This window comes from Chinchilla lanigera, unplaced genomic scaffold (assembly GCF_000276665.1).
Source record: "Chinchilla lanigera isolate Chin_1 unplaced genomic scaffold, ChiLan1.0 scaffold00048, whole genome shotgun sequence".
Taxonomy (NCBI): domain Eukaryota; kingdom Metazoa; phylum Chordata; class Mammalia; order Rodentia; family Chinchillidae; genus Chinchilla; species Chinchilla lanigera.
The window spans coordinates 2,283,634-2,302,032 of record NW_004955449.1 but is presented as its reverse complement, the minus strand read 5'-3'; the positions used below and the strand labels follow the sequence as shown (position 1 = coordinate 2,302,032).

At 44.0% G+C, this 18,399-nt stretch overlaps 1 protein-coding gene across 8 annotated transcripts in view; it reads left to right on the top strand.

Moving 5' to 3' along the window:
• The window catches only part of Rapgef4 (Rap guanine nucleotide exchange factor (GEF) 4), a 281,014-nt gene that overhangs the window by 151,335 nt on the left and 111,280 nt on the right, over positions 1 to 18,399 (top strand). For 4 of the 8 annotated variants that reach the window (XM_005393203.2, XM_005393202.2, XM_005393205.2 and 1 more), the window contains 2 exons: positions 6,843 to 6,915; positions 10,424 to 10,443. The exons of 1 other annotated variant lie outside the window; for it this stretch is intronic. In XM_005393203.2, coding sequence (XP_005393260.1) covers positions 6,843 to 6,915; positions 10,424 to 10,443 — 93 coding nt within the window. Of the gene's footprint in view, positions 1 to 6,842; positions 6,916 to 10,423; positions 10,444 to 14,770; positions 14,829 to 14,880; positions 14,947 to 18,084; positions 18,351 to 18,399 lie in introns of those variants that run through there. 3 more of the 8 variants (XM_005393208.2, XM_013518785.1, XM_013518783.1) reach the window with 3 other exon arrangements.

Here is an 18,399-nt window from a genome sequence, read left to right as displayed (position 1 = left end):
TGAGGACGCAGTCCCAAGGCCGCAGTGCAAAAGTTTAGAGCAACGTCAGAGCTCAGCTCAGCGTCCCGCGCCCCACCCAGCACCGAGTCAGTGTTCTGGCTCTTTCCTGCAGCTGACTGGTGACTTGTCTCTGCTGATTTGCCGTCATTCTAGTACGAGTTAACAGCGTAGCTCTTTCCCAAGTGCAGGTGGCCACTGGAAAAATGACTGCAAGAGGCTGTGTAACCTACGCAGGTGGTAGAATGTGTTGGAACCCAGGAGAAGGATTTGCAAGGGGACATCAGGGGGGCCCCCCAAAAGACATCATCAGAGGGCTCAGGCAGGCACCACACATCTCAGCAGTGTGGGTGAGGAGGTGGGGGTGACAGTGAGTAACCATCATGAAGACCTGCCGGGTCACCTCCGGAAGACTGCTGCCTTTGAGTTTAAACTGACCAGTGTGGGCCTTATTAAGCACATGTTGGGAATGCCTTTGCGTTGCCTGCTTTTTGGATGTGAACCACGTCACAGTGTAGGTTTTCTTAAGGTTGTGTCAGGAGAAGGAATCAAAGGGCGTCCGTTCCTGCTCCCTCTGGAGGATTTCCTAATAGAAGCAGCTACTCCACCTCCACGTGTGGCTCTGCCACTCCACGACTGTCGTCTTCCCTTGCTGCCAGGAGCCACTCACCCTCTGATGGGCGATGCTGGGTGCTGCTGTCATTGGGCTGGGTCTGAGAGGTTCTCCAAGCTGAAATAACCCACCTCTTCACAGAAGATTCGCTGACTCCTGTTGGAGAAAAAGAATGTTTAGGATGCATTGGTAAGAGGCTCAGAAAGGGGATTGTTACAACGTAGGGCACACACAAGAGTGAACTAGGGGCCGGCACTCAAAGAAGTGAGATGCATTACACTTTTGGAACGGGGGACAGTTATACCTTTCTTGAAGGGGTGGAAAAGCCCCAGGAAAGGTGGCACACGCCCCAGTATTAGCCCATGCTGTAAGTATGGGCTTTTTTTTTTTTTAATAGGTGATTTGAACATTCTTTGAGTTTGCTCAACCTGCTTCTTTATTTAGGATCAGGCTCCTGCTCTTACTTTCTCAGTCAAGGTAATTGATGGACTTTTAGTACTGTATTCCTAAGGAATTCTGGGTGTGATGAGTCTGGTAGGGGAGGACTGTAGATTTAACCAAAGGAATGCTGATATGTATCACCTGGGGAAACTGGTTCTGAAAAGTTAGTCTTCTTAAAAGCACAATACTTTAGTTACGATCTCCTTGTCTGCTTTCTGTCTTTTATTTTTCTATCCTCTCTCTTTCCTACAGACTGACCCCTCAGTCCAGCCCCTGGCAGGAGCACAGTGGGCCATCCCACTGCGTGCCAGGCCTGGGCCCCACAGCCGTCCCCTTGGTCCTCATCTGTCCCAGGCCGCACAGGCATAGCCCCACTGGGTGAGCGTTATCCCCATGCAGACCTGAATCCGCACGTCCCTTTCCTAGTTCTGTCCGAAAAGAGAAGGATTGGAAGGAAAGAGACACAGCCGTCACTGTCCATGGCAGTTGTGAAGTCTGGGTGGGGCGATGGCTGGAAAAGGATCGAAGTCCAGCTCCACTTCCTCGGAGTTGCTTTCCTGAGGCTACTGGTTCTGCTTCTGGCCCTTTGTAGTTCTCCCTTCTGAATCATCTTCCCTTTTCATAAAAAGAAAAGCAGTGTGTGCTGCAGCTGGGTCCTTTCCTCACTTGCTTTTTGCTCATAGGACTGCAGGGATCCACGGGCTCTTTTTATCACATACTTTCTCTGTGTCTTTTAGTCGAAGATGGTCCAATTTGTTTGAAACCTTGGTGAGTTTCTCACACACAGTCCACTTCATTAGATAAAACCTGTGCCCATACATACATGTATCTGAGCCTAAGCCCTTCTCTCTCACTCTCTCTCTCTCTCTCTTTCTCTCTCTCTCTCTCTCTCTCTCTCTCTCTCTCTCTTTTTGAGACAAGGTCTCACTGTGTAGCCCAGGCTAGCTTCAAACTCACGGTGATCCGCCTGCATCAGCCTCCTGAGTGCTGGGACTACAGGCATGCACCACCAATGCCTGGCCAGCTCTTTATTTTGAAGCTTTTTGAGGCTGCTGCATCTAGGAAGTACTGTACCACCTTAAATCTTCCCAAAGTCTTAAAACAGGGTTTCCCAGCCACACCCTTGGCCTCTGCACTCTGAGGCTTTGTTTTGCTGCCAGGGACCTATATCTGACCTCTGTCATGAGGCCCTGTTCTACTTTGAAGATTTTTTGCTGAGAGATTGGAGATAACAAATAGTTTTACTTTTGAACTGTACAAATCCTGGAATCTAACTGATATTTACTCTAAATTCTGATTGCAAACTAAATGACTTCTTTGGTGGCTCATCTGTAGCTGTACCTTAAAATATATAGCTGAAAGGAAACAGGTGACAGTTAGCATTCGTCCTGCAAGTCTCCCTCCCCAGACCCATCAGTTCACTGGGAACACTTTGTTTTCCACAGTGCCGCAGGTCATCAGTTTGCTGAACTCTCCATCACTACATAACAAGGTCAGGTCCTCCGTCTCCCATAATATCCCCCTCACCGTCCTATAAGACTCATCCACGGTCCTTGCCAACCCCGGCAGGCTTCCTACTGCCTTCCAGTGCCAAAGTTAATGCCACCTGCATTAGGTTTTGTCATGTCACTGTCTCGCTTTCAGATGCCACTGCCTGTCCTGGGTGTCTGTTACCGTGTAGCTCCCGTGCCAGACTTCATGGCATCTGCCAACAGCCATTTTATTATGCCCGCAGATTCTATGGGTGAGGGTCAGGAATTTGTACGAGATGCAGTAGGAACAACTTGTCTCTTCATGAGCTCTGGAGTCTCGCTTAGGAATATTTGAACATCCAAGGTGACTGTGAAGAGGTGGAGGTGACTTGCCTGGCCGGGGATGGGCTGTGTTGGAAGCTTCTTGATCACCTGCCGGCCCTGGGGGATGAGTGAGGAGCTGGGGTGGTAGACAGAGGTGCTCATTTATATGATCTTTAGTGATCCCAATTCTATCCTTCCTTTATAGATTTATTTTTTTGTTTTGGATTTGATTGTTGGTATGTGTGTCAGTTACTTTTCTCTCATTGCCGAGACAAAATACCTGACACTCAAAATTAAGGGGGGAAAGGTTTTTTTTTTTAGCTCACAGTTTGTGGAAGTTTTAGTCTTCAGTCAGCTGGCTCCAAGGTAGGGTGGCACATGGCACAGGGGCAACAGTTCAAGGTGGCAGAAGACAGCAGAGCAACAGGAGCAAAAGGGGGTGGGTAGAAGCAAGTCTCTTTTCCTCTTTTGTATGCAGGCTACCCGCCCACACCATCTCCCTGCCCTCCTCTTCCAGAAGCTCAGGATGTTTACAGAGTGAATACCAGCCCCCCTGCTGAGCCACTTAGTTAAGCTTCTAAACTTCTCAGTTCTCAAGTTGACACAATGTATCACCCATTACATTATGTTTTTCCTTGTGTTTTGTTTGCTTGTTGTTTTAGTAGTAGAACCCTTTCTTCAAATGTTAGTAAAGAAGTTTAATAACAAATGTAAAACACAGAAGAGCATTAACTATCTGGAGTCCCCAAGGTAACAGCAGCACATGGTTCAAATGTCCTGAAGGATGTAGTGTGAATACTAAATCCCTTCAGCCACTGAGAGCACTGTTCCAGAGGCAATCCTTGTTATTTCTTTCTTGTGTATCATTCCAGAGATAGCTTATGCACTGACAAATCTATGCATATTCACAAATGAAAGTCTATACCTTTATTCCCATAAGATGGTAGTACACCATAAGCACCATGCTATTGTTTGCTTTTTTTAATTTTAAAAAATACTGATCATTCTATCTCCAAACAGGTGGTACTGCTTCATTCTTTTTTAAGGCTGCATAGTACTCCAACATCTAGTGTTTATCAGGAAATAACATCATCTAGTTATCAGGAAGTGACACAACGCCCCCTATTTATCAACATTTGGGTTATTTTCTGTTGGCTGTTGTTTGCTATATCAAACAGATCCATGTGCTTGTGAATATATTCAAGTATTTTATTTTGTCTACTCCATGGAAAGTTCCCTATTTGGTGAAAGGAAACATGCATTTCAGATTTTTGATGAATATTTCCAAACTGCCTTCCTCTGGGTTTGGATCATTTTACATGTCCATAAGCAATATATGACAAAATTTGTTTCTCCTCTCTCATCAACAATATGTTAGCAAGCTTTCTGAAATGTTGCCAAGTCTGACAGGCAAAAACTGGCTTTGCACTGTAGTTTTAATGTGTCTTTCTGTTGTGAGTGAGGTTTTGCAGCCTATCATATCGAATTTTCTTTTTTAAATTGCTTTGGAAGATGAAATACTGCCCAGTGATAAAGAAATATACAAAAAATGTAGGAATCGCCGTTCTGACATAGGTTTTATTCCATTTAGTTGCTTGCGTCCTGATTTGTAAAGAGTACACTTCAGAGTGGTACATAAGAAAGAAATTTCCCAGATTAGTGGCTATTTATTAAAAAATGCTTTTTTGGGGGAGTGGTACCAGGAATCGAACTCAAGACCTTGTGCTTGCCAGACTGACAATTGCACCACTGAGCTATATCGTCGGTGCTTAAAAGCTGCTTTTAAAAAAAGCATTATAGGTAAAGTTTATATTGTTTACAGATATAAATATTTTAACCCTGTTTTTGTAATCTCCACTATGCCAAAAGCTGTTATACTGGAACCAGTGTTGTCTTGTTAAATAAACTACCTTTTAAATTCAATTCAGCAGTAACATTTATGAAACAATTAGAAATTTAAAGGCCAACAGGATGTTACATTTTTAGCTGCGATAACGATACTGTGATTGCGTTTGAGAAAGTCTTTATCCTTTAGAGATTCTTACTGAAAGTTATGGATTAAATGACATGATATTTAGAGTTTGTTTCAAAGTAATTCTGAAAGGAGTAAGCAGATAGATATGCAGATGAGAGAAACTGCTGTATTAAATACCTTGTGCTTCGGAAAATAGATGCTTCGCAAGTGCAAGGAACTCTGTCTAGTGGCCCTCTGCGGTGAGCGTTCCGGGGACAGCGCCCTCGTGTGGTAGATGCTCAATGCACACGTCCAGAAATCCAGCCAGAGAGCCTCCCCCAGGGCTGCCCTCTTCTCTTCCTGGTAGTGGGCTTGGCGCAGTGCTCCTTGAGAGAAGAAACCACATGCTGTGGGGTTCGAAGGAAGGTGATGTCCCATTCATCTGGGAATCAGGAAGGGTCTTCCTTGGAATTCATGGAAATTGACCCTGAGATTCCCAAGACAAAGGGTGTCCAAAACAGTTTCTCAGTAAGACGGCCCCTTTGACTTATCACGAATTGCTTCTTTTAGAAGCCTGATAGGGGGTCAGTGATAGGCAGAGGAATAACTCCAAAGGTTGTGAGGGGGCCACAACCTTCAGCCAGTCCTCATCTGCTCACTCCCAGCCTGTCTTTTTAGACCCCACAGTAATCGGCTGCCCAAGAATGTGCTTACTGTGATGTGTCATAGGGGAGAAGAAATTCGACCCTGGGAAGTTATCGAAGGAAATGGCAGGAACGCAGGGTGGTGTATTGGCCCTGTGGGTGTGTTTGAGTGATTAGTTAGCTCAGAGTAGAGAAAATAATGATTTTAATGTTTGCATGCAGGTGTTTGCACAGTTGCTCCAAATGAAAAGAAAAAAGAGAGATTTTTAAAAACCCTAGTCACATCTTGACTAGAAAGCTCTTTTGAGAAAGCGTCAATGTTACATGACAAACACCATTCAAATCTACCAAATGGGCCAGATGGTTGCCCAAATAGTACGAGTTTGCCAGCTGCCCATTGCTACAGATGAAGTCTTTTCTGCTGACGTTCGTGCAACCACGAGCACTTTATAGAGTGTTGATTCTTTTGATGCTGTTTAACATTTCTGTGTTACCATAATTACGAAGCATAAATATACATGACACCATGAGATAAAATTGCCCAGCTTTCCTCCTGAAAGGCAGAGGCTCCATTTATTACCTGAGAAGAGAGGATGGCTCATGTTCCCCTTCCGTTCTTTGAAAATGTCACCATCTCTAGCTGGATGCATGAGGTTGTTTTGCACTCACCAAATCTTGTCCCCCTCCAGCAACAGACTCTTGGGGCTAATAGCTGCCGCTGAGCCCCAGGTTTTGAGCATGTCTGGACCAAAAGCCAGGGGAATGCAAGGCAGCGGGGGAGTACAACTCAGGGGAATCCAAATGGTTCTAAATTAAGGCAAGCTATTTTATTTGACAACATACCAAAAGTTCTTTGGAGGTCACGTAGCAGGCAGGTGTGCAGCGTAAAAGGAAGTAGGTAAATGGAAGTGAATCAGCTTCTTTCAAAATGACATTTTTCTAGAGCGGCATTTCTTTTTGCTTTGAAAGAGGCTGATTCAGTGCCATTCACCTACTAAGGAGCCAGCGCATCTATTTGTATCTGCGTCTATCAAAACCAAGTGCCAGCGCCATCTCCCTACAAAAAGCTGATCACGTGTTTGCCGGGGCCGGGAGAGATGCAGGGGTGGAGGGAGGGTAGGAAGCCCACACGGTTTGGCCACGAATTCAGAAATGAGACAGCTGAGGCAGAAACTGCCAGCCGGGCAAGGGGCACATTCAGCCCTACCCGGGAAGCCTGGTTTAGAATTTGACATCTTTATTTTAGACCAGAGGTCCTAGAGAGCGCTTTTCATGGCTCTATAAATACGAGGCTCAGATGCTTCCTGACACTCAGCGTTTCTGCTTTTTAACGTGTAAACAAACCAGTGCTCAAAGTGAGTAAATATCTGTTGTGAGTTTACAATCTTGTCTTTCAGAAATATCGGCAGTATATGGCAGGACTTCTGGCTCCTCCTTATGGTGTTATGGAAACGGGCTCTAACAATGACAGTAAGTGACAACTGTGAACGTTTTGTATCTGAAAATTTGTCTTGTGGTGTGTGTTTTCATGTGCTAGAAAAAAAATACATCCTACACCAGCTTGACAGAGAAATTCTCCAGAATCTGAAGAACATAAACAGACCTGCCAGCTCACACTGGAGATATTTTAAGAAACAGTTAATATAGTATTGTTCTGTGGTCTTAGCTGGTGGAGCGAGGCGTAAGCTGGTGCCAGGTGGAACTTCGCATACTTGGAATACTTTCTCCAAAGAGCTTCATTCTGTAGTGAAGTGCGGTTGTTTCTGTGCCCTTTAAGCAAATGGGATTCATGAACCATGTCTGTCCCAGTCACACCGAGGCAGCACCCGAGTGCCCCGTCCTTGCCGCTGTTCCCTCTGTTCATCAAGGACAGGGCAGCGCGTGTCGTCATGTACCCTTCTTCAGCCACGGCCTCTTCCAGTCCAAGGCCTTGCTGATATTAGTGCCCTTGGCCCACACCAGTGACCGCGGCAGGGTGACGGGTTGACTGTAGCGCTCATTTCACTGGCATGTGGGAGGCAAAGCAGCATGCCGTGCACGTTGAATAGAGGCCTGGAGAAGACACCTGCCTCTGGTGGATGGTGAGAGGAAGGACGTTTTTCTGTGTGGTACTCATTTCTAGCGGGTGTCCATGCACCTCACGAGGCCTGTGTCCCCTCAGTCCATGTGGCGGGACCCTCAGTGTCGCACCATTACTGTCGCTGGGAGTTGCTGTGTGCACCTCTGACTTTGCTTAGGGAGCGCACGCATGTGTGCATGTATGTGGATGTACAGAACACTGGAGTATTTGAAGTTATACCTTTGCCTTCGGTGCCCTGCCAGGCAGGGCTTCCGTCTAAGCATCTTCCTTCACACCTTCCCAGGCTCCTTGAAGGCCCACCCTCGCTCCCAGACCTGTCCCTCTCTCCAGGGACCCCCTCCTCCCTACTTGATCTGCAGCTGTCTTGACTTCCGCCCGTGTTTCACACCCTCTGCGCAGTGCCTGTCCTCTTCTCTTCTGTCCTGCAGAGGGGATGGGAGGGATAGGAAGGAGGAATACATCTTTCTTTCCTTTCCTCTCTGTTCTTGGTTTCTTTGCTCCAGGCTAAGGTAAGGATAACTGGCTCGGGAGTGCCTGAGTTAAAATCCCAGCTGCACCATGTCCTAGCTGTGTGACCTCAGGCAAGATACCTAGACTGTGCGTGCTTCTTTTTCCTTCTAGGTTGCTGTGAAGATTAAATCATTCTCAAATTGCCAGGGATACAGAACGGCACCAGTACCCTCATGGTGTCAGCCATTGTTTCCTCCCCCGTAACCACTCACTACCCCTCAAAGTCTGGCTTCCGGCCCATACTGCTTGAGTGCGCCACTCCAGAGTTACCAGGGACCAACCACTAACAGACCCCGTCATTCCTGTTCCCCATTCTTATGACTGGAATAACTTTTTGAGTCCATTGTCCCTTGGTCCCCAGGGCTCCACTGCAAATCCTGATTTCCTTACTTCTCTCTGACTGCCTGGATTTTTGTCTTTCACAGTTTCTGCTCCTTCCTCAAAAATTTAGGTAATACCCAAGAATCTGAACTTGGCAGCTTTTTTCTTTTTGTTTATACTTTCCCTCGACAATGCCTGCTGTCTTGTGACTGACACACATGCTTCCTGAGCCGGCACTTCTGTTGGGTCCCACCGACAACTAGGCTGGCCCTCTGTGCCCGGATGTCCTGCCAGTCCCAGATGTGGAGAAGGGAGCACGTGCGGATTTCCACAAAACCTGTCCCTCCTCCCAAAAGGCCCATCTCCAGCAATTTCTCTGTCCTCCTCTAGTCAAGGCTGTAAACCTTAACCATTTTCCCCCTCCTCACTCACTGAGGCGACTCCCTCGTCCCCGCCTGGCCCCTGTGCTTTCCTCTGCAGCGCTCCTGGGCTTTCATTTCTGATCCCTCTGCAGCCTCGTCCTTCTTGGTTTTTTTGTTTTTTTTTTTTTTGTTTGTTTTTTGTTTTTCTCTGGTACCGGGAACTGAACTCACGACCTTGCGCTTGCCAGGCAGGCGCTTTGCCGCTGAGCTAAATCCCCAGCCCCAGCCTCATCCTTCTTGATCTGATAGCAGAAATGACTCAGCTGGCTGTGAACTTTTGACTCAACTTTCACGCCTTTGGTCTCCCTGGCTCCTGTTTTCTAGGAAATTTTTTTTGTCTTTTGAGAAGTTTAAAATATTCCTAATTTGGAAAGGATTGAATTAACATGAATGTTTTTGTACTTAGTATTTGTCCACTATTAATAAAGTAATATGTAGTTTAATATTTTGCCATAGTTCCTTCTTTTAACCACTTATATGCATTCATTCCACTCCAAATACTTCAAGAGATATTTCTGATAATTAAAAGTTTCCATGTACAACCATAATACCACTACCAAATCTAATAACTAGGTGTGATTTTCCTTAATGTCACCTATAATTCCTTGCTGTCCTGTCAGACATACTATATTCATACTATATTCATATACTATATTCATACTGTACTCATACTATATTCATACTGCAGTATGTCCTGTCAGACATACTATATTCATTTTATATTTGCTAGCAGTGTTGAAGGTTTCTTTATCATTCCATCAAGACGCCATGGGCTTTTATAACTCATATTTCATTACAAATGCCCGGATGTTGGTTAACTAGTTTTTGCCAGGACCATTACTGATCAAGCAAATAAGTTCAGCCATTTTGAGGGGGAAATCTGTGTCAGTCTTTCCTCAACATAAGAGCACTGGTGCCTGCCCTGGGTGCACTGAGCTCTGCTGAAACTGTGACCTTCCGGTGGGGCCAACCACTGGTCAGGGTCCCAGCCCCAGGGGAAGTGGTGGGAATGGTGCCTGCCTGTGGTAGATGGCCGTGATGACCTGTTGATAATTGAGTGAACAAATGAATCAATGGAAGGAGAGTTAACTTTTCAGCTGAGAAAACCGAGATCTCCCTGGAACAGTTCCCTCCACACGCGGCCTGATTTGGGGCAGCAGGAAGTGTGTTGTTCAAAATGGGCCTCGTGTTCTGGTGGATTTTAGGCCCTGGTTACCCCTAGGTTGGAATCTCTAGAAAGGTGTGAGCTTGTTTGCAACAGAAGGACGCAGTATGGGAAGCTAAAGCATTGATGCGTCTGTCCACGATTCTGAGTGCTCCGGGGCTCAAGTCAGTGGAATTAGTTGCTCACATGTTGCAAATGAGCCGATGATGGATTTTTATCTCTGGGAAAGTAAAGCACATGGTAGAGAAGCAAAAGAAGCCTGGGTTTTGTTGCCTGGGCACTTAGTCCTACTCCTTATTCACTGATTTATTTATGTCGCAGATTCTGATCAGTGCTGCTGCTTTTCTCAGCAGCATTATATAAGTTTGTATGGAAAAGACCAAAATGTTACTTGGCTTTGTTCATTAAAGGATTTCAGTTCCACTGTACAAGCTGATCAAATGATTCATGGCCTCTCTCTGTCTCTTTTTTCTCCTCTAGGGATTCCTGACAAGGAGAATGTGAGTAGCCACTCTCTCTGCCTAGCTTGTAAAAACTGTCATAAGGTAAAAAAATAATTAAAGAAACAAAGAAAAGAAAGCTCTCGATCTGCAGTCAACAGAGCAATAAATATTTTTCTAATCTTATTCTGACATCTTTGGTGAGTCACTTTAAAATACCAAAGGGAGAGGGGTGATTGTTCTGACATGGTCATCACGTGTCCCTGATGTTGAGTCCAAAGGAAGGTTATTCTGGGAGCAAATGGTGCAGTTGCTAAGTGTTTTCTTTTTCCCATGATGCACTTGTGTTGGAAGAACAAATCATTAGTTTAACAACCTGTAAAACCATAGTTGCTTCTTTTCTTAGAAGGAATAAAAGCCACGAAATCCAGGGTTAGTTGATGAATGTGTCTAATTACATCTGAGTGCACTAAAGTCAGCATTTCTCATTGGAAACTGAAAATAATAAATTGTTATAATTGCTCTGAGGAAATGGTTGAGGGAGAAGGTGTAGGACAGAACTCCCACCAACACACAGTGCTAAGCATACATTCTAAGGATGAGAGTCACTCGGTAGCATATCTTTGCGTGCAGACAGTGATAGTGTTAATCCTATGAACTAGTCCATAAATTTAGACAGCAACCTGGAAAGGTTTATGGTGGAACAGTGGAGGGATTTTTCTGCAGTGGTATTTGGTTGGCACTTAGACACATTACCTAGTAATTGGGTTCCTTGAGCACCGTACCCACGTGGTCGTGTACCCAATTGTCCCCTTTCCTTTCTCTGCTTCTCTGTACCCTAGGTTCTGTGGGCGGTAAACCATCATAATTCAGTTCACATTATTTGTATGTCTCCTTTCAGGGTTCTGACTCCAGCTGTCTTTAGGTTGATCCTCTTTTCCTAACGCCTCCCTTTATAGAGCTGGCTGGAAGTTCTGGCACAATGTTTTGCTACTACCAACTTGGGTTCCAGACCCGCAATGTTACATCAGAATTATACTTGGTTCAGCAAAGGACTTCAGATCCTAGCAGTGGGGCTTTGCACACCTTTTTTGACTTGTCTAAACATCCTTGTCTCGTCTTTAAAATGCGGGTGTTTGTCATGCCTGCCTGAAAAGGCCATTGTGAATATTAAATGAGACCATCTGTGACAAGCATACAGCAAGAACACTAGAGCTCAGTAAATGTTAGGTACAGCAAGTACAGGTTTCTTCTCAAGCTTTGCATCATTTCTAGTGGTCTTTTCTCCTCTGGAAAGAGTCCTACCCTTTATAAAGTAATTGTCTTTTTGCCTTTTAAAACCCTCCTTAAAATACTTTCTTCATTGAAACTCGCCATTGATCTTTGGCTATTAAGAAAATATCTTTGTGTGTTGAGTAAATCTCTGAGGATCAGACTTTCAAAGATTTCCAAGCCACAGGCATTAGAGCAGCGATGATAAACCTTTTAGAGCTTTCCAGTGATACAGATAGCCCAGCTGTGGCACATGTGCCGTAGGGGAGCCACCACTGCCTTAGAGTCTGAAGGAGCAAAGTGCTACTGCCACCATCGCTCACATGGAAACCTCCCGAACCTTCCGTGTTTTAGCACAGAACACACAAGTCATTAGCCAGGTCAAATGATAAAAGGGCCTTGCTCTTCCTCATCAAGGGACAGCGGTGATGGAGAACACACACAGAATGTCTGAGCCCTGGGAGGGCTAAAATGTCGGAGGCTTCAAAAGGAAGCTCCATCTTTCTTAGGCACTCAGCGACCTTTAGGTGGAGCCCCCTGCAGAGGGACAACAGGCATGAGGCTCAAAGCAGAGGGCCTCACAGCTGTCATCATGTGCCCACCTCGTGACAGAATAAGGATTTAAGTTTGCAAAACATCACATGCATTGAGCTGTTTACACGTTGCTCTAAAAGACTTGGGGGACTGGCCAGGCCGCCCCCTCAGGGTGAGTAGCGGCATCTGCCTATTTGTATTCGGGCTATTCCAGGTCACATTCTCTACAAACCAAGAAGCACACTTACTTTCTCTTAGCAGATAGTGTAGAGTAGTGACACTGCGTGCTACGGGGACAGCTGCCCAGTGCCATCTGTCAAGGGAAGCAAACGAGATGAAAGATGCTCATAAGTACAGTTGAAGTCCGAGAAAGATAAAGAAGAAGCCCAAGAGCCTCAATGTGATGTTAATTGAAATTTTTCCCTTTTAGAGCACAAGTTGTGTTATGACTTCTTTCATCCTTTACCTTCTTTAGCTACATGCTGAGCAATATTGTGTTCTGCTTGTGTTTCAAATAATGATACAATTCCTGCGGACTGGAATAAAAGTACTAGGTCCGTTGTTCTGGTGTCCACACAGATTGTGGAAGGAGTATATTCACCTTTCCAGTTTCTACTCAGAATCTTGTTGCTCACTTTGTTTAACTTTTAATCAAGTACATAGGCATCAATGTGTGGTGTTTTTAACTACATTGCTGGCTATATTTTATTTCCAGACTCAGCCTTACCTTGCATGAAAAATTTCTTTTTATAAATTAGCCTTTTAAAATTTTTATTTTATTTTTTGGTAGAGGTGGGGATTAAATCTCAGACTATATCCCCAGCCTTTTTTCTTTTTGGAGACAGGATCCTCCTGAGTTGCTAAGTTGCCTGGGTTAAGTTTGAACTGGTGATCCTCCTGCCTCAGTCTCCCAGAATGCTGGGATAATAGACATGTGCTACCATGACCAGTATAAATTGCACTTTTGTAGAAACAGATGGATCAGCAGTTATTTTATCTCCTAATTACTATAACTGATAGAGACATCGTTTAACGTTTAATGACACAAGACAGTGAAACCTATGAAATAATTCAGAAAAATAACCACAGAGGCAAGAGTTAGCTCTTATAATAGGGCTGTGATAGTTTGGGGCATTTGGTTTTATAAAGAAATTCTTCTTTTTGATCTGCTTAAATGGTATTTTTTCCCTCTGTTGTACATGCCATAGCTGGGTGACCATGTTTAACATAAATCACAATTATAAGCTTTATGGTTGAAAGTTATTAATTTCCCTTTATGAGTCTGTCTGTAATTTCCTTGCTACATATGTAGATTTTCTTGTTTATCATACCTCTCCTTACAGTTGCTATAGGGATTTACTGTTTTATGAGGTTCTACTTTTTTTGTGTGTGGAAAGACCAGCAAATAGACTGGGTGAGGAGTTACAAAATAATACCATTTCCTGATTGACAAGCAACTTGTTTCCAAAGAGGAGCACCTGAGCTTCTCAAGGGTCGTTACAGGATTGATGTTATACTAGGTGCTATGATTAGCTTCTTGCAAGATGCAGAAGAATGCACAGCCAGCATAAAGCAGGATCAGTTCAGAGCTCAAAGATATTTCCCCAGTTCCTGGAAGATCTCTTGCAAACAAGGAGGAAGGAACAGGCCTGGGTGGGGTCCTTTCAAAGTATTTGGCAGGTTTCATCTTTAAGCAGGTCACTTTAAGCAGGAATTCCTCAAACTTCTAAAAACCATGAGTCATTTATATGAAGAATAGTTTTAGGAAATTATAAAGACAAAAGGTTTAAATAGCAGCTGATACAGAACTAATTAACACAATTTGTGAACATTCTCATTAAAGGACAGTAGAATAATAAACAAGTAACTAGGGTCAAAAGGTCAGAAATTTTAGGAATGCCTAGGAAATATAATAACATTTATTTTTCTTTACGCTTGGTGTTTTTCAAAGTTAGAGAAAACACATTGGAATATTTTTCCACCCATTACGTGACACTTTATTTTACTGCTACAGATTGGCTATGACGGTATAATTCTGGGCCAGGTGGAAAAAAAGGAAATTGTGTATTCTTATACAAATTTAAAACATGAAAACAAATAATCCCATAATACTGGTTACAACAGTTCAAGTCTGGCTGTAAAACAGGTACTGAATTCAGACCAGTGGTTTTCTGTGGAAAACAGTTTTAAAGCCCTGCTTTACAAATGGCTTCTGCAGGTTGAGAACTAGAAGGACTTGCCCTGAAGGACTGTTTTCCTCTGTCCTGAGCTAGGGATAGTTTAAGTGTCACATTCTGGAACACAGGTGTAACCTTCCCAGGGCGTGAAGCTCTAACAGGAGAGCAAAACAAAATAATGCTAAAGTCTTAGGAAATTTTGACCCTGACTGTTCTGATTTTGAAGGACAAATGGCTTATCACCCAAGTGATATTAGCTTGAGCCGTGCTGCTGCCTGGTCCTGTGACTTTTGTAGTGTGTAAACACTCACTTCTGGAGCCGGCCTGTTAGAAAGTGTAGCTCAAGGGGCCGAGAGACTTAACTCTGCCCCACTTCCTGGAGAACGCCAGTGATTTACTGTCCAGGGTGCCAAGGACAACCTGGGCTCTCCAGTCCTTGAAGAAATGTTTGTTTTCATATTTGTGAGTTACGCATTTTGTGGGGTGGAATGTCCTTGCTGAATTTCTCTCTGCTTTTTCTTCCATTTGTTCCTCTACTGTTACAAAAGCCGGCTGTGCCATCTCTTTCTAGTTTCTGCAGGTGGGTATTAATTGAGCTGTAAGATGAAGGGAGTTTGCTTATCATCTAAGTGGGCAACAGTGAATGTAGGTAATACTCTAGAACCCTGAGCTTTCACCTGCTGAGAGTTAGACCAGGTGTTGTTGCCTCTGAACGTTCTCAACGCTGTGCATAAGACCTGCTTTCCGTGAGTTTGCTTGGTGAAAGGCCTGGATGGGGGTGTTTGGGAGTGGTGGCTCATTGTTATATTTTAGAGATATTTGTATAATATTATAAATTCTATAATATTATGAATTACACTTGATGATTGTTTTAATGTTTCTAGAATTTATCTGTGATTTTTGACATGTCTTTTAAGAAACATAACTTTTTCATGTTGCTGCCGTGCTGGTGATTTTCTGGGCTTGCAACTGAGGTAGCCAAGCCATACAATCCTGCTTGAACTATGTTCTCTGTCTTCTCAGTGATCAGAATTTGAATTGGGCAAGAGTCACAGAGAGCTGGATAGTGTAGTGTTTGATAGTCAGAATAATAATAATAATGATAATAATAATAGCAATGATGATAACAATAAAAGACATGAGTTCTCCCCCTTCACTGGAGCCAGCAGCTGTTCCTTGGTCTCACTTAAGTGGCTCAGCCTTGAGATGAGGCTGCTCTGCAACTGAAAATCAGCTCTCTGTTGGCAGGGGGTGAGGGGCACGATATCATGGTAATGGCAAAAACTACACTGTGGTTTCCAAAGTTGTGGAAGAGGGCACCACTGTCTTGAGAAAGATTTTATCCTCTGCTCAAGGTGGTTATCATCCTAACCACTTACTTTGGGCTGCTAGTGTTTTTACTCAAGTAAGAATAAAATACATAGTCTCATTTATGTTTGATGCATTTGATTTTTATTATTCCTATTTTAAGAAATGAAAACCAAATTCTTTCTATGTCTTAGGATTAGGAGAGATAATTGCAGTGTTCTCAGATTGGATAAATTAATCTAGTATTGACATGTCATTTAAGGATTTGGGTTCTTTTCTAATTATTCTGTGGTAGGCAGGCTTCCCTGAGTCCGTGGTTATTAAAATATTCCGAAGTTATTCTCTTTACCTTTTGGTAAAATTACAGTGAAAGAAGATGAATCACGTACACGTATTAATTCACATACCTATGTGACTGTTTTCATTCTTTAAAATTTCCTGAAAATTGTCAGATCACTTCTAGGAATCTGGTCCAGAATTGTTTAGAATTCTTATTGCCAGTTTTTACAAGTATTACATCCTCTTGCCTCCAAATATGTTTATTTCCTATTTTCCTTCAGTTAAAAGAATGGTTCAGAAATGCCCAAAGAATATGGCACCTATTAACTTGAAAAACCTTTAATTTAACACGTTTATTGATCAATCCGAGGCCTTGCATGGCATTATGAAAAGGAGTAAAGTGTGGCCGCATCCCTCGGGGTGGTGTCCAGCGACGGAGGCCGCCATGTGGACAAACACGCAGCGGCACCGGTGGGGCGCACATGTTGGCAGCAGAGCGTGGCCTTGGGGCCCTGAGTTACAGTCCCAGCCCTGCCATGTAATAAGCACTCGCACGTTAACGTTGTTCAGCCTCTGCCCACCTTTGTCTCCTGTCTGCACAAGGAAGATGGTAGCAGGGTCTCGGCCCAGAGGTTCCCAAGGGTGTTGCTGAACCAGCGCCTGCCCGTTGCTGGCCTTTGCTTCTTGCTTAGCTGGGACGAAGCAGTGACACAGTGCAGGGCTGTAGTCCGAGGGCCCCAGAGCAGCATCGCCAGAAGGGCAGGGCCTGCTCCAGAGAAGGTGGCTGCCTGACAGGAAGGAGATGGGAACTACCCAGGCAGCAGGGCCTGGCACACACAAAACAACAGTTCCAGAGCTTTTCTTTTTCTTTTTCTAGGGCTAATTTCCTCAGATCTAAAATCAAAAAATTTTAAATATTTTTTTGAGTCCTCTACTTTCTAAGGAACCCTTTCAAGATTATAAAAAAGGTAGGCCGTTGGAGGGTCCCAACAAAACACCTTTTCTTTCCATCCCCCAAACCTGTCTGTTTTCTGGATCTGAAGGGGGAATTAGTTTGAATGTTCCCCTGTTCGTGCTTTCCAAAATCATGTCTTCTCTTTCAGAGTGACAGAACTGAATTGCTGATGCCTTTGAAGCCTATTGTTCACCCTGACCCCCAGCCCCTTTTCGGGTATAATTGCCCAGTCAGTGCACCCTCATTTCTGTTGTTCTCCTTTGTTTTTCCCCCTCTCTTTTGCATGAATTACTTTGCAAAGCTTCCTGTTGAATTCTGCCTTCTTTTGCCTTTCCCATTTGTCAAGGTCATTTTTAAATTTCAATCCAGTCTTCCCGTCAGCCATCTCCACCCAATTGGGTGTCATTGTTAAATTCGATAAGAATGCTTTTGATTCTATATCTCAAGCACTAATAAGCATGTTAAATCTGGCAGCATTCAGCTGAGGACCTAACCCTGTAGAATTTAATTTGTTTGTGCTAATTTATTTGCATACATTATAAAATTACCCCCATCCAGACATGAAAAAGAAACTTAGGAAAACATACGATGAAAATACCGGGTAAAACAGAGTACTCAGTGACTGAATTCACTTTTGTCGTGCTCTTCAGCTCTTCACTTGCTTGTAATTTGAGCGAAAAGGAAGACAGTAATTTCCTATGTCAGAAGGCTTGCGCAGGACTGAGTTCAATAATCTCTCACTGCTGCAATGCACATCCTCAGAAGGGCGTGTTCATCAGCGTTTGTACCCTTGACATATAATGGCCAGTGAGTCTGAAGGAGTCTGTTATCGGTATGAGCTTTGGTTCGATATGGATCAGATACTGATCCCTGACTTACCCCAAGAAAAGGACTAAGAACATAAAACATGGGGAAAATTCCAAAACTTGACCCTGCCCTAGATTATAAGGCATTACATTAAGTTTCCCTGGAGCTTAATTCTAAACAAAATCACCCTTGTCCTATAGCCTCAGTCTCGAACACTTACCTAGTTTGGGGGCATCACTGAGATTGGCCTGTGAGATTCTGTTTATAAGAAGATTGGTTCTGGAAAGCCTAACAGAGATCTTCTTGCATCCTATTAGGACTTGATCCAGTTCAGAGTTCTAGGAAGACTTCAGGATGACAAATGGAAAGTCATTCTTCTTAATGCCCTCCTAGCTTGGCTCAGGCGGGAGAACGAGAAATCCCAAGTCACACCAAGGGCTGTAATTTGATAGCTCAATCCCAAAGTGAGGAAGCCACACCCAAACCTCTCCCCAAAGTTAACCACAAAGATGGACCAGAATAGAGAAGCAGAGCAATTAAAGTAAGCCGGAGACAAGGCGCCTGGCCTGTTTGGGGCACAGCGGAGAAGCATGGATGCTATCACAGCAGTTCCCCCTGGACCTTCTTGTTTTAGGGTATGTGAATTTTTAAGATATTATCTGTACCAGTTCTCCAGTTATGCGT